This window comes from Apodemus sylvaticus, chromosome 23 (genome assembly GCF_947179515.1).
Source record: "Apodemus sylvaticus chromosome 23, mApoSyl1.1, whole genome shotgun sequence".
Lineage (NCBI taxonomy): Eukaryota > Metazoa > Chordata > Mammalia > Rodentia > Muridae > Apodemus > Apodemus sylvaticus.
In genome coordinates, this window is record NC_067494.1 from 6,789,540 (window position 1) to 6,806,749 (window position 17,210).

Genomic DNA, 17,210 nt, shown 5'->3' on the forward strand with positions numbered 1-17,210 from the left:
CATATGCATGTTTACAAGACGATCTCATTAATTTTCTTTACAGAAAGTTTCTCCTTTGTGATGACACATTTAATAATTTCTCAATGATTTATCAATGAAATGGGATTAACCATGGGCAAGATCTTTTCTGGTTAAGTAAATCAAGTTGAATAGTTCCTAAGTTCAAATACAACATCATGTTTTTCTAAAATCACATTTATGTGTTAGTCGCCAATAAAAAATAGTATATGAAAAGGCAACTAAACTGTAATAAAATTGACTTATATTAAAGTCATATTAACATGATAAGTGAACTAAGATGAAGGGAAATAATAGGCTAGAATTAATATATAAGGTTTATTTAAATCAAGTTAATATAAAATTCTCAGAAATCAAAGGATATGAAAGATTATTAATCTTATTTTGATTTCTGTGAAAACAGCTTATCACTTTAATAGAAAAAAATCTCATCAACAAAAATAATTTTTTTTAAGATATAAAATTAGTTAACTTTACTAAGTATTTGGTACTTTCATTAACTTTATTCATCTGGAAATTTAAAATCAGACATTGTTTTTTGTTTTGTATTTTTGCCAGAGACTAGGTACTATGCTTTGTATTACATTACTTTAAAGATAAGCTTCAGAGCTTTCTAATGACTTGGGATTCATGTTGTATAGGACACAGAATTCAGCAGTAATACCTCTTAAGAGGGTGATAGATGATGAGAGTGGGCGGTGGTGGCGCACGCCTTTAATGCCAGCACTTGGGAGGCAGAGGCAGGCGGATTTCTGAGTTCAAGGCCAGCCTGGTCTACAGAGTGAGTTCCAGGACAGTCAGGGCTACAAGGAGAAACCCCATCTCAGAAAAACAAACCAACCAACCAAACAAACAAACAAAAAACCAAAAAAACCCAAACCAAACCAACAAAAAAACAGAGACTGTGAGCCATGATGGTTCCGATGAAGTGATGGATGGTGATTGGCTACTGTATGCATTTAAAATAAAGCCAATGATATTTCCATATAAATTCAACACAGGATGAAAGGAAAAGGGGAGTCTCTAATGATTCTACATTATTGGTGGGAAGGAGCTGAAGGGGTGGCTGTTTAGTGAAACTGAGCTGGGCAGGAAGAGCAGGAACTCCAGTGAATCTGACTGCCCAGCTATGTACACTAAGAAGACAGCCTTTCTGCCTTTCATGTTAGTCAGCCCTGGGGAGGGACCCTGACTTTCGGAAGAGCAGACATCATGGAACAAAAGGAGTACTGGAGCAGTTAAGTGTGCAAGAGAGGCATAAACCAGAAAAGGGCCAATTGCCATTGAAGGACAAACCCTAGTTTTACCTTGTCTTAGTAGCAGTGAAACAAATGCCACACTGTTTCTTTTTCCTAAGCCTCATGCCCCTCCTGTCCATTCTACAAATCGTTTTTTGTACACACCCTAAAATGAAATACTTAAGCTAATTTTTTAAAGTCATTTTTTAGAGTCTAATTCTCACAGACAATATATTTATGTTTCACCAATAGCTTTCATTCTTTCATGAATAAAACCTTGGCAGTGCTTTTGATTAAATAATCTCACTCTATACTTATACCCACATTATTTGAAGCCCTAGAGTTTGTTTACTTTCATGGTGTTGTGCTGACTTCATTGGCACACTCTTAGAGTTTGCTAATACAAACTGGATTTAAAATTATTGTAGGGGTACTACTTTTTAAATGTCAATCCTCCTGCTAAACAGTGCAAAGTTTCCGATGTATTATCAATAACCTCCAAACCATCTTTTTATTGTCCACCCAATACCACAGCAACCTTGTGTCACTAAAAGAATTAGTAAGATCACAAGCATTTCTAGTCATCTAAAGCAGATATATTCACATAATAAGGAGCAATTCTCCTGAGTAGAATCATTATTATTTGTTGGCTAAAATAAATTAAAATTGCATTTTAAGGTAAAATAAAATAAAAACAGAGTGTTCTTAGCCATCTGCAAAGATAAACATGTCATATAGTATACTTTACCTAGTGACAAGTAGTCAACTGGTGAGTAGAAGGTACTATTGAGGCAGCCATTTGGTAATGAAAAGAAACATCCATAGAAACTTTTCCCATTTATTTATCTGTGAAGATGCATTTCTGAGAAATGTCATTTCAAAATCTTGTAGTCATAGCCAATTGATAGTCATAGTCAGATATTTTCAGCCAGAATGATTTCTTGTGCCAGCACGGTTGTCTATCTACCTGTATTTTCTGTAATAGAAAACATTACAGAAGATACAAGACTTCAGAGCTTCCCAGGCCCTCAGAGCAAGGCAGAGGTGGTCTTGAAGCCTTCTAGTTTCATCGAAGATAGTCACTCTCTAGTTGTCAGTTCAGAGAAAGTCAGAAGTATGATAAACAGTTCTGAAAACTTGAATTTAGTGTTGTGGCAGAGGAAATACCTTATTCAGTGTGGTGATTTATTACACATAAAGGTAGTAAAGAGAGAGAAGGAGAGACAGAGAGAGACAGAGAGAGAGAGAGAGAGAGAGAGAGAGAGAGAGAGAGAGAGAGAGAGAGAGAGAGAGAAGAGAGTGAGTCAGTTAGTCCAAGGAAGCAGCCCATAACATGAGCAAGCAGCTGTCTGGTTCTTTATTCCAGAAACAGCTTGGGACTAACTCTACTCACAAGATCTCTTGGCAGAGTGTCTTGGTGAACATACCAAAGCTGTGAGGACAAGTGTTCTCTTGCTGAATACTTCATGGTGCTATCCTGGGACTAACTAACCTAAATGAGCACATGCACATCTTAAAGAAAATGTTAGTGTAAGTGAGAAAATTCACTGACTCCACACGTAGCCCAGCATGGTTCCCTGCACCATCTACATTACGGAACCACCAAGAACACTCAGAAACCAGAGTCCAACATATTTAGTAGGTTCCTCTTTTACTTCAAATTGTTTGTGAATGGGGCAATCAGGGAATACAAGAAAGAAATTCAGGCACACATTCCAGAAACAGAGTAACCTTTTGAAGGTACTAATGTTAACCTTTAAGAGAGAGTAGTTTTAACAGCTTTGTGGATCAATTACTCTTTCTTTAAACATTTAATTCATCCCCCCTTACACAGAAGAAACAACATAATTTAAAACACATTTTTTAGCTCATTGGCTAGATTCTGGAACTGAGGACTGTTAGAGAATGCACGTAACTGAAGATCTCCAGCAGGGGAAGATATTCAATGTTGTGAGATTCAGCATGTTCATAGAGCATTCTATCTTCCTCCAATGTATCAATTCAGTGAGTCATTTCAACACTATATACCAAGAGTTTGATTCAATTTGCTGGAGTGTTTCGTATTTTAACTCATGACGCATTTCAGCCTAGTCTGGTGTGGTGTGGTGTTTGTGTGTGTGTGTGTGTGTGTGTGTGTCTGTGTGTCTGTGTGTCTGTGTGTCTGTGTGTCTGTGTATCTGTGTGTAGTATCAGAATCAGTTTCTCCTCTCAGTGTTTGCTGTATTTTTCCAGTGCCTGAAGTAGTTTATTGGCAGTCAGTGTGTAAAATGCTCTCCGGGATTATCTAAAAGTAGAATTCTGGGATGGAAATACATATCATCGACTTGCCTGTCAAAAAAATGTAATTAACACAGATGATATACTGTCTTCCAAAGCAGATGAGATTCCAGGCTGACCTGAGTCAAGACCCTGAGTTGTATACACAGATTTTACAGAGTTCTCCCAGAGGGGCTCAAACACTCCACTCTTAATTCTCTAGTCATGTTCTCAAATGTTTGTGTGTGTATGTGCATGTGTGTTCATGCCTCCATGTGTATGTGGTGTGCTCAAAGCATACTACACAATAAATACGTTTTATAATTTTGATTTGATTAAATTATGTATAAGCAGTATGACATCAATACAGGATGCAGAATAAACTATTACAAGTATTTTTAATTGTGCCCTATATTTCAGTATACAGATATGTGATTTATGGAAACACTTGCATACTGACGATTTGTTTTCTTTCTCTTACTATGTTCCAAAAAGCGCTAAAAGAATGTATCCATGTGTATTCAGGCTGGTAGATTTCCCTTTGCAGGGCTTTTAAATTGGATGACTAGATTTCTCCTATCTCCAGAAGCTGGCAGCTTAAGGTCAGAGGTCAGCTTGATGCTCATCAATTACCCTGAGACCTCTCTTCCTGAATTGCTTACTCTGGTCTATTGCTCTTTCTTGGTGCAAAAGTAGCGAGTGTTCTGGAATCTTCTCATTAAGACACTAATCTCCCTCAGGATGACACCATCCTTATGGTCTAATTACCTCCAAAGGGTCTCCCCACTTCCACGTATCAACACACCAAATAAGATTCAGCACGTGCATCTGGGATTGGACAATGGAAACTTTTAATCTACTGAATATATTCAGTTCATAAATAATACAATATCTATATTTTATACAAAGAGAAATTATCAATCAAAAACCTGACATGTTCTCACTCTGAAATGCATTGCCCAATCCATATTTGAGATGTTTATGTCAGTTAGCTTTATACTCATAAATATAGGACATGTGAACATACAAAACTAGCCTTGTCCTCAAACAGTGTTTTCAATATTGAGGATTTGTTAGCCTAAAAACTGGAGAAAAAGCTTATCAGTGCCCTTTAGTTAACATTTATCATATTATAAATGATAGAAATTTTTATTCATTTGCATTCTGTGTTCATTTGTGTTTTGCCTACATACATTTCTATGTGAACGTGTCTGAAGCCCTGGATCTAGAGTTGCTGTGGGTGCTGGGAACTGAATCTGGTGCAAGAGTAGCGAGTGTTCTCTTGCTCTTTCTTGGTGCAAAAGTAGCGAGTGTTCTGGAATCTTCTCATTAAGACACTAATCCCCCTCAGGATGACACCATCCTTATGGTCTAATTACCTCCAAAGGGTCTCCCCACTTCCACATATCAACATACCAAATAAGATTCAGCACGATCTCTTACTTGCACCAAGAGATCGGACAGTGTTCTGAACTGTTGAACCGTTTCTCTAGCCTCATAAATGATGAAGTTTTATCAGTTGTTGATATGTCAGTTGTGGGGGGGGGGTTGGTCCAAATTTATTGTAAATTGTTGGACTTACTGAGTTAAAAACATTCTTAAATGTACCAAGGTCCCTGCTTCCTTTGTTTGTGGTAGTTCTTTTTATTTGAACCAACAGTTTATCTATCCTTCTCAGATATGGTTGTCTTTTCTTTTATGGGTAGTAGATAGGCTTCTGGGAGAGAAAGAGACACATTCTTTGAGTGGTATAATCTCTGGTATACAGAGTATGCTTCAGAGAAGGCCTGGCCTGCAAGAGTTAGCGGCTATCACACACTGAGTTTATGGACTTAAACACACGCACACACATGCATGCACACACACACATATACACACACATGCATGCACACACACACATATACACACATATGCACGCACACACACATATACACATATGCACGCACACACACATATACACACATGCACACCCGCACACACACACACACACACACACACACACACTTATTTGGGTGGAGAAAGGTCTGAAAAGAGTGAACCAATATGATCAAAATATATTGGATAGAATTCACAGACAACTGATAAAAATAAGGAAATGAAAAAAAATGGATTATCTGCTTTTGAGGTAGTCATGGGAAAGCAAACCTGCTTTCAGTGCATTTGGGGAAGTTCCATTTGTACTTGGAAAATGGTCTGATCAAATTGTATTTCTTCTGGTGTCAACTGTGCTAAGTTATTTTTGTTTAAAAAAATATCACTATTACATCCAGGTTCAATACATTTTCAGACAATCTATTTTTCTTACAGCATGTAATAGCCTGTGTAAATTTTTGTTTCCTTGGTCTATCAATTACTAAAAAAAATAAATAAATCATAACGGAAACAAATCTATTGAAATGTCTGGGAGCTGAGATTTATCTAGTTTCCATCAAAGTTTATCATTTTTGCTCCATATATCATCTCTGAAATATATTTCCCCATTTGTCATGGGAAGATTTCAAAATCAGAATTATTTTTAATGCACTGTGGGGGAGTCTTAGTTTTTTTCAAATATGGCCTAGTATTTTCTTACCAAGTGTTTTTTTTTTTTTATAAACTATATAACAGATTTGTAAATAATTGAGAACCCAATTTGTAGAGAGCATTATAGTTGATTTAATACTTAATTTCTGGAAATGCTATGAGAGGCAAGAAGATGAAATGGTTTGGAAGACACAATTACAAATAAATGCAGCATCTAGTATATGGATCATGTAAGGGATAAGCAAACGGTTCCACACACGTGTTGAAAGGCTCAGTGACTTCCCCACACTCGGATGTGTGAGCACAAGCCTGCCTCTGCAAGGTGGTAAAGCAGGTGGAAAAGTAAGTCTGTCAACCATTTTCTCCTCATGTAGATTCACATTTCTTTGATCAATGGGAGGCCGAGTGCTGACGACCCCTCCCCTGAACTCCTGGAATTCACCTCTGCTCGCTACATTCGCCTGAGATTTCAGAGGATCCGCACCTTGAACGCCGACTTGATGATGTTTGCTCACAAAGACCCCAGAGAAATAGACCCCATTGTCACGCGAAGAGTAAGTGCTGAGGCTGGCATCGGGGCCTGAGGGGTGCTGTGCCTGTCTTCTTTACCAGTCTGTCGAGGGTGGAGAGAGAAAGCGTTCTGCCAAAGACCATTTATCTTTAGTGACTTTAGACCCCGGCAAACCCTCCTTTGTACAAACCCAGGCTCTGTGACTTATTAATTACATAGAATTTATCAAGCCCTCCAACCTATTTCAACTTTAATCTCCTCTTTTGTAAAATGAGCACTCTAGTATCTCATTCATAATCATCTTAAGGAACTACATCAGTTTCTGTCACTTTAGATGATCTGTATTTTTACAGTTGGCTCCAAGCAGCTACATGTTTAAATACAGGGCCTTTGAAATACTTTTGATCATAACCCATATGAAGAATATATTTTATATATTTAATGTACATACAGCTGTTGTCCTTGTGGAAACTACATTCTAATTCAGTAGGTATAGAGCAGGACTTAGGTTGACTATTCTAGAAAGTTCCAGAGATGTCAATATTGCTAGTCCAAAGACCAGTCTAACAAATGAAATATTAAGGACTCCAATAATTATGAATCATGTATACACACACACATACACACAAACATACATACATATATATATACTACATATTCACATAGACACAGACATGCACATACACAAGCAAACGAACACACATGTACACACACACATAGCTCTGCTATGGGGAAACTGGTCAAAATTATTCTATGAGTGTTTTTTCTTTATGAATGCAATTAACAGAAGCAAACAAGTTTAAAGCACTTTTTTCTTATTTGTAATATTTATTATCATGTAGAGTTAATAAAATTTATATTGACTCTTCTACAAAAAGCATTTTTAGCACTACTTTATTTTTTATTGGATATTTTTATTTATTTACATTTCAAATGGTATCCCCTTTCTGGATTTCCCCTCTGGAAACTCTCTATACCATCTCCCCTCCCCCTGCTTCTATGAGGGTGAACTGCCACCCACCCACTCACTTCTGCCTCCCTGCCCTGGCATTCCCTTACACTCTACACTGGGGCATCAAGCCTTCACAGGATCAAGGGATTCTCTTCCTGTTGATACATGACAAGGCCATCCTGATTAGCACCACTTTAAAATAAATAACTGATCCATGCATGAATGGCAAAAGACATCAGGATTTGAAGCTATGAATGAGGTTTTAAAAAAAAATTAAAAACTATTCTACATCTAACATGGCAGAATTTTTTAAAAGATCATTTATTTTCATTTTAAATGTATGGGGGGTTTGCCTGCATGTATGTATGTGCACAGCATGTATGCAGTGCCCGCAGATATCAGAAGAGGAAATCTCCTAAAACTAGAGTCACATATAGTTATGCACTACCATGTAGGTGCTAAGAACCAAACCACAGGAGCTGCCAGTGCTCTTAACCATTAGACAATTTTCCAGAATCATGTGAGAGTCTCATTGTTGTTGTTGTTATTATTATCATCATTATTATTATTTGGGAAATGGGTTGTGTTACTGAATGTCTAAAGAGGGTCTTTGACAACCAGAGCTAAGCACATGCTTTATTTTAGTACCAAACAAACAGAAATGTGTGAACATTCCTAATTTGTCATTCCTAATTTTGATTCTGCCCAATTCCTTCCTATTTACTTCACACTATCAGCAAGAGGTGTGTCCCATATAACCAAGCTATTACAGTTGTTCAAGTCAATCCTAAGGCACAGTTAAGCTAAGCAACTGATGTACTCTACAACTGGAGACTGTAAATCATAAAGTAAAAATATCACAGCCTGGTGAAACTAAACTTGTAGGTAAAGCTCTTCGATCTAGCTCACATGAAGAGCAGGTTTCTGTCATCAGAGAACCTACTGATGGTACAGCAAGCCGAGTGTAAGTTCCTGCCCTCTACACCCTCTCTCTCTTTACTACTCAACCTACCCATGCTTACCCTCGTCATCATCACAGAGTAACTACTGCTAGGATTTTAATTATCTCCACACAACATATGGTAGATATTGTAGTGCCTTTCATTTTCCAAACTTGAAGCAACTTTGCTTTGTACTATGTTTCACCAGATTGTCAATGATTGCTTTATGCAGAAGCAATCATTATTTCACAATACTGCTTGGATTCTTCACAGATTGAGAGAAAAAAGAAAAACACCTTCAATTTTATTTTTAGCGTGAAGAAGTCTGAACAATATTGTAAAATTTCTTCTTCTTCTTCTTCTTTGACAAGTACATCAGGGAAAAATCGATGAAAAAATTATTATTCCCTTTTATCATCTTTTGCAGGGCCAAGTGGGGGCTGTGTTAACTCAACATATGTACATGTTTCCCAAAAGTACTCAAGTTCAATGAACACTACATGCAAATTTAAATATATGAAAATAAATATTACATTTCAGCTTGTCATACTCAAAAGGAAAGCAATGTGGACGTACGCTTAAAATAATTTTTCTAATTTTAAAAGCATTTACAATAATACTCTTGAGAAAATTTGAACCTACATTATTAAGTTATGAAATTAAGCAAACAGATTTTTTTGAGTTATTCAAATTTCTCAGCATGCTCCATTAGTTCAAAATACAGGTATAACAAATAACCTGTAGAAAAGTTAGAAAAAGTATTAAAAGATAGAAAAAGTATTAAAAGATAGAAAAAGTATTTTACAAGATACTATCTGCATACAACAAAGCAAAGGGAGGATTAAAAAATAAGTATATAGAATAATAAATTATTTCAGTTAGGAAGCTCAGATGCATGTTTCATATTCTTTTACTATAGCTACCATATCTTCTTGTATATTTTTGTACTAATAGAGCTTTCTCTCACAGATACTAAGTGAGAAAGTAAAAAACTCTAATGCTTATAAAATATTATACACATTAATTAAAATTTCAATTTAGTCCAGCTCTATAATTATGAATTGTATTTTAAAAATAGCTGATAGTTTAAAATGACTATGATTGTAGCTTTGTGTTAATTTCAGACAGAAAAGTGGTGGTAAGAACATTTTAACATAACAAAAAAGCAAGTTCTTGGTACAGGAAACTTTCACATTACCCTTTTTCCTTCCAAATTTCTTGAGAATCTGGATAAGAATTAAATGGTTACTACCACCATTTCCATTAAAGGTATTCTTCCCTTTCAAATTTATCAAGTAAAATAGAACATTCTGACTCCTACTTGGTTTTTCATGACCACAACTAAAGAGGTTGCTTTTTTTTATGAGAAATTGTGTAAGACAACTTTATGAAGAATTACTGTCCACAGCCCTAAGTTGAAAGCTGTGGTAGCTGTGGGTGCTCTAGCCTAGACATTTTAATGCCCATGGGAGAGAAATGGTGAGGTGGGCATGTAGCATAAATGGACAGCCTTCTTTCCTGGGCTGTCAGTGTATAGGTAGGAGTTACTTAACCGCAGGAAGCACAGAATGCTTTTAAGGAAGTCTGAAGGCAAAATGTGACATTTTAACTAATCGTCCTGCTCCCTCTTCCAGGTCTTCCTGGTCTCCCCTTTCAGCAATGCTAACAATATTTCTTTCTGGTTTTTATCCCTCAGTATTACTATTCTGTCAAGGATATTTCGGTTGGCGGGATGTGCATCTGTTACGGTCATGCCCGGGCTTGTCCACTTGACCCTGCAACAAATGTATGTATATTTATAGGATGCTTAGGAAAATGAAATGCCACATTGTAAAATACTTCAAGAGAGGCTTTTCTGAAAGGAAATGCTGTGAATGGGTGTCAGGTACCCACTTAGACGCTTTAACAGGAAGCCTTGCCAAGGGGAAATAGAGCTGGCAGTTAAGATGATAGACTTTGAATCCAACCGTCACTACATCAGGAAACAGATTAGTTTTCTTTTCCCATAAAGGTTCCAAAGTGGTATCTATTTTGAAGTCTTTCTGGCTATGACAGCCTGATGCATGATTTAGCTTTCTGAGAATGGCTGCCATCAATCTACCTGTCCAGTCCTTTAAAAATTTTTTAATCAAAAAAACCATGCAAGGAAACGAAAATCATGTGCGGAGGTAAGCATATAGGTGTCCCAGTGACAGCGAGCTGACGTGAGAAGGGACAATAAGAAACCAGGTGAAGAATATTCAAGCATTGAGACTGTCAAGCTACAACAGGCTTGGAAGCATTCACGTAGAATTTTTCATTAATGACAATGAATGTATTGAGTGAACATAACTTCAAGAAGACAAATGAGTATGTGTTTTTCTCCTGTCATAAACAAACTGGTGAAATTCGAAATCATCAACTGTGTAGCATATGGAAGAGATACTGAATTGGAAAATAAGTAGATGTCTATAAGGCCTTGCAGCTTTCTTCCCATCTATTAAACTATACTACAAGTAACATTATACTCAAAGCTAGTTTTCTGATTAATGACTTGTATACTGTTATCTCCTGGGAAGATGGAAGACTCTGCTGATTTTCTCGGACTAGGTTGCAGTATAGCTTGCTCCATGATACCTTTGTTATCCATCAGCATCACTGGTGAACAGTGGTTTTTGAAGTATTGAGAGCACAAAGAGCAGCCTTGGAAGAGCTGTGAATAGATACTAGAACACAGAGCACACAGATTCCATAAGGGCAGAGAGTCTAAACTCCCACTGTTTCTAAATATCTAGATGCACAGCGGAGAAGAAACTTGATGGATGTTTTGTCACTTTTCAGACTGTCAATGAGACTTGAAGAAAGCCTTACAGTAGACATGTGATCCCGAAAATAAAGGCTCAAAGGGTCAGAGAATGAGAATTCAGTCTTCTCTTGGGCCGCCCTGCTCTTTTTAGAATATAAACTCAGTGATTCCAGCTATGGCACTGGCAAGCCTACACTGTTGCATAACATTCGTAGCCACACAAGTACAGCCACTGTCTCCTGCACATGCTGACTACATTTTTATATTTTAGTGTATAACCTAGAAGTTTTGAATCCAACTGTCACGTTCTACACCCACCTTTCAGGGACAACATCTCTGTGGTTCTATTTAACACTCAAACCCTCTCTCTCTCCCCGTGTGACTAGAAATCACGCTGTGAGTGTGAACATAACACCTGTGGGGAGAGCTGTGACAGGTGCTGCCCAGGATTCCATCAGAAGCCCTGGAGAGCTGGGACCGTCCTGACCAAGACTGAGTGTGAAGGTATGTTCCTGGCCTGAGAGGACAGCGCTACCATTCTGCTTGGCTAGGGGCACTGGGGCCATCAGTGTGAGCTACGGTTGATTAGGCAATCTGCTATTTCAGGTGTATGTTTTTGCTAAGGCCAGGGGTAGTAAATTCACCACCCAACTGTCTTAAGTCCCTCATCTTTCTTGGGTTTTTACCCTAATTTGCTAAATATTTCCCCAATGCATATTAATTTATTATGAATATAAGGATTATTGGAAATACAGAAAAAGCCTTATATGCTTTTTGTCATAGGAAAGCACCCAGTACCTATAGCATAAGACACTGGCATGAAAAAACAAACATATGTAAACACAAAAACACATAACCACATGTAAAGTGTATGAAAAATACAATGAACACACACATCAAAACCAAATATGCATACAAACACAACATGAAAATGTACGAAAAGATATACAAGCACATATATAAACATACGAAAACTCAAACACATATAAGCATGCAAAGCACACTGAAAGAGAGAAATACAAAGAAACACATAAACACAAACACATACACATGATATGTGGTGATACTGGCTGTTTTAAGCCTGTTCAAATGTGCAATAAGAGAACCAAAGTGAGGGCAGAATAGCTATAGACTTAGAACATCTAGTATTATGCAAGGTCATACAATCTCAGAAAGTAAAAAGACAAACATTCTGTTATACATGGAATCTAGATAGTAATATGTGTACAGGTGTAAACACATGTACATGTGGGTACAACATAACATAAACTCTAATAAAGATTAAATGTTATAGGATGATAAAAGATTGAAAACAGGTAATGAACATAAGTTGTGAAAGAAAATACAAAGCTAATTTTTTATAGTTCTAATTCTTTGATGGAATTGTTTGTTTTAGTGGCATAAAGGTGAATAAAATATATTCAATAAAAAAAGGCATACACATGACCATACACAATCACAAATACATATAGAATTACACACAAAAACACCAACACAAAAGCATGCAAACACCACATAGACAGGAACACAAAGAGAATCAGACATGCAAACATGCTCATAGAAATAAACAACAGAAACACAAATACCCAACACCCACGTAGGTACACAGAAATAGAAATGCACAGTCTGTGAAATCTAGAGTCTGTATATTTGTCTTCTAAGCACAGATACTTGGGAAAGGGTCTTCAATCTCTATTAGCTTTCTAGGTCTAAACAATCTTTTTCAGCCCACCAAATAGCCTTTAAACACTCATCAGCTAATATGAGAGTCCAGTCAAAGGTGAGGGATTATCTTCATGCTAGAGCCAGGCTATTAACCAAAAAATGAAAAGATTCATTAATCATACTTAGAATGTGTAGTGCTGATGAGCAGTGGCCGGAAAAGATAATGGAAGATGACAAAGATGTCAAGATATAAAGCTTTGTGAACATGAATATCTGTCTTTAAATTGACATTTTAAATTGTATGGATTTATAGGTCCCATGTGATACTTATATATACATTTTGCATAATGCTAAAACCTTAAATGACTATCATATCTCATTGGTAATGCTATCTAATCCCTTTCCTCTGTGAACTAGGCAGTATGTTAATTATCATTTTGTGTAGTCCATTATGCCACTGTAAAGGAGACAACGTAAACTATTTAACAGTGAGTTAGTAAGTAATAAGCAACCTCTGCCCTTCTCACCATCCTACCCCCTTTGCCCAATTCTGTTAATCAACGCTCCCAAATATAATGAGCCAATGTTTATTAGTCTAAACATATGAGTGATGCCATGTTGTATTTGTCTTTTGGTGCTTGGTTTATTACACTTAACATATTGTTCTATTCATTTGATGGCAAATGGAATATTCCTTCTTTTGTCTTACTAATATTCCATTGTGCATCTATTCCACAGTTGTTTTCTTCAATAAATAGACATTGTCAGAATACAGTCCTGAAATAGAGTCATGTGAAAATTCTGAGTGCTTGTGAGAAAACTCTAAGAAAACAAGACAAGAGCCTTGTGGACTCAGTTTCTCCAAAACACAGAATTGCTCTTGGAATATGTTTTCATGCTCCCCCTGGGTGCTGTGAGTTTATTTCAGCTGTTATTTATGGGCCTCTATGGAACAACAAGTGTTTGCCATGTGAGGCTTATCCTCATCCCCATGGCACTGTTCTTTCATATCAGGGTATGAGTTTTCTGATGCACTGAGTAAGTTAGATACTGCATTGGACTTTAATTAGGCCCCACTTTACCAGCTTCACACTGCCAGCTAGAGTGGTAAATAGATTGATCTCATGTATTGACAACCCTGAAGACTGCTTTGATAAATTGTGGGTGGGGAAATATGGCTTTGGCATATTGATTATCAATAGTCAAAATGCCCTTAAATATAGATTCTTCATAATAACACCAATATAGAACTACTCACAATGAAGTGATGCCTCTGGTGATTATTGCAAAATGCTATAGCATTTGATGGACAATGGGCACTAACAGATAAGACAGAAGTGACAAATAGTGAATGATATGCCAACCAGAGTTCGTACTTTAAATCATCACCTTGAAGATAAAATAAATGTGTCTGTCTTCTTCTGAGGGAACTGACAAAAACTGGTATCACCCATGTTTATGTCCTAGTTTGGTTATGTCCCACCTTGGCACCTTGGAAACTTGAATTATAGAGAGTTCTGTATCTTTAGATACCTTTAGAGGCCAAACGTGGACCTCTGCAGAACTGTAAACTCATCTTACAGGATGCCAAATTCAGTATTAATAGTTCACCGAGTCATCCCAAATCATATATTTTAAGTTCAAGAAGTATGGCAGGCTTACTATCAAGTAAGAAACATAAGCTCTACACATCATGGACAAACACTGAATATAAACTAGTTCTGCTTATGTTTATCATGGATCATATACTGGACATGATCTCAAGAGGCTAGCGGGGGCTTCCGGGTGGCCAGCTGGGAGAAGTCAGTGTGCTCCGGTAAATCCTGCGGGCCCCAGCGGGAGCCTTCAGGTGCCTGCTTCGGGATCCGAACAGCCTGGACAGCAGCACCCTGTCTACAGGCAGTGCAGGGTGTAAGCTGTGCACCAGAGGCCAACGGAGAAGGGGCAGCTTGCACTAGTGAGTCCAGCACTGACAAGACCAAGTAACACCAGTGAGAGCTAGATGGCAAAAGGCAAACGCAGGAACGTCACTAACAGAAATCAAGGCAATATGGCAACATCTGAACCCAATTCTCCTCTACCAGCATGTCCTGGATACCCCATCACACCAGTAAAACAAGATTTGGATTTAAAATCACTGGTCATGATGCTGGTACAGGACCACATGAAGGACATACTTAAAGAAATTCAGGAGAAAATGGATCAAAAGTTAGAAGCCCTTGCAAGGGAAACACAAAAATCATTGAAAGAAATCCAGGAGAATACAAAAGCCAACAAGGAGGAAATGCAAAAAACACTTAAAGAAATACAGGAGAACTTTGGTCAACAGGCTGAGGTCATGAAAGACGAAACACAAAAATCTCTTAAAGAAATACAGGAGAACTTTGGTCAACAGGCTGAGGTCATGAAAGAGGAAACACAAAAATCTCTTAAAGAATTACAGGAAAGCACAAACAAGCAAGTGAAGGAGCTAAGCAAAACCATCCAGGATCTAAAATCAGAAGTAGAAACAACTAAGAAAACTCAAAGGGAGACAACTTTGGAGATAGAAAGCCTTGGGAAGAAATCAGGGGACAGAGATGCAAATATCAACAACAGAATACAAGAAATAGAAGAAAGAATCTCAGATGCTGAAGATTCCATAGAAACCATGGACTCAACAGTTAAAGAAAATGCAAAATGCAAAAAGCTTGTAACCCAAAATATCCAGGAAATCCAAGACACAATGAGAAGACCAAACCTAAGGATTATAGGCATAGATGAGAGTGAAGATTTACAACTTAAAGGGCCAGCAAATATCTTCAATAAAATTATGGAAGAAAACTTCCCTAACCTAAAGAGAGAGATGCCCATGAATATACAAGAAGCCTATAGAACTCCAAACAGACTGGACCAGAACAGAAATACTTCCCGTCACATAATAATCAAAACACCAAATGTTCTAAACAAAGAAAGAATATTAAAGGCAGTAAGAGAAAAAGGCCAAGTAACATATAAAGGAAGACCTATCAGAATCACAGCAGACTTTTCACCTGAGACTATGAAGGCTAGAAGGTCCTGGGCAGATCTCATGCAGACTCTAAGAGAACACAAATGCCAACCAAAACTACTATATCCAGCAAAACTCTCAATCACCATAGATGGAGAAACTAAGATATTTCACGACAAAACCAAGTTTACCCAATATCTATCCTCAAACCCAGCCCTAAAAAGGATAATAGGAGGACAACACCAATACAAGGAGGGAAACTTCACCCTGGAAAAAGCAAGATAGTAACCTTCCATCAAACCCAAAAGAAGTTAAGCAATCAAATTTAAAAAATAACGTCAAAAATGATAGGAAGTAACAATCACTATTCCTTAATATCTCTTAACATCAATGGACTTAATGCCCCAATAAAAAGACACAGACTAACTGACTGGATACGTAAACAGGACCCTACATTTTGCTGCTTACAGGAAACACACCTCAGGGTCAAAGACAAACACTATCTTAGAGTAAAAGGCTGGAAGACAATTTTACAAGCAAATGGTCTCAGGAAACAAGCTGGAGTAGCCATTTTAATATCAGATAAAATTGACTTTCAACCCAAAGTCATCAAAAGAGACTCTGAGGGACACTTCTTGCTGGTCAAAGGAAAAATACAACAAGAAGAACTCTCAATCCTGAACATCTATGCTCCAAATGCCAGGGCACCCTCTTTCATAAAAGAAACTTTATTAAAACTCAAAGCACACATTGCACCTAACACAATAATTGTGGGTGACTTCAACACTGCACTTTCCTCAATGGACCGATCAGGAAAACAGAAACTAAACAAGGACACAATGAAACTCATTGAAGCTTTGGACCAATTAGATTTAACAGATATATATAGAACATTCTATCCTAAAACAAAAGAATATACCTTTTTTTCAGCACCTCATGGTACCTTCTCCAAAACCGACCATATAATTGGTCACAAGACAGACCTCAACAAATATAAGAAGATCGAACTAATCCCATGCCTTCTATCTGATCACTATGGAGTAAAAGTGGTCTTCAATAGCAACAGAAACAATAGAAAACCCACATACACGTGGAAATTGAACAATACTCTACTCAATGATACCTTGGTCAAGGAAGAAATAAAGAAAGAAATTGAAGACTTTTTAGAACACAATGAAAATGAAAACACAACATACCCAAATCTATGGGACACAATGAAAGCAGTGCTAAGAGGAAAACTCATAGCCCTGAGTGTCTCCAAAAAGAATCCGGAGAGAGCATACATTACCAGCTTAATGACACACCTGAAAGCCCTAGAACAAAAAGAAGCTA

General features: G+C 37.3%; 1 protein-coding gene across 1 annotated transcript in view; it reads left to right on the top strand.

The window, feature by feature from the left end:
- Window positions 1-17,210, top strand: part of Lama2 (laminin subunit alpha 2) — a 606,823-nt gene that overhangs the window by 233,290 nt on the left and 356,323 nt on the right. The window contains 3 exon segments of the mRNA XM_052169299.1: window positions 6,410-6,589; window positions 10,136-10,225; window positions 11,611-11,728. Of these exon segments, the coding sequence (XP_052025259.1) occupies window positions 6,410-6,589; window positions 10,136-10,225; window positions 11,611-11,728 (388 nt within the window).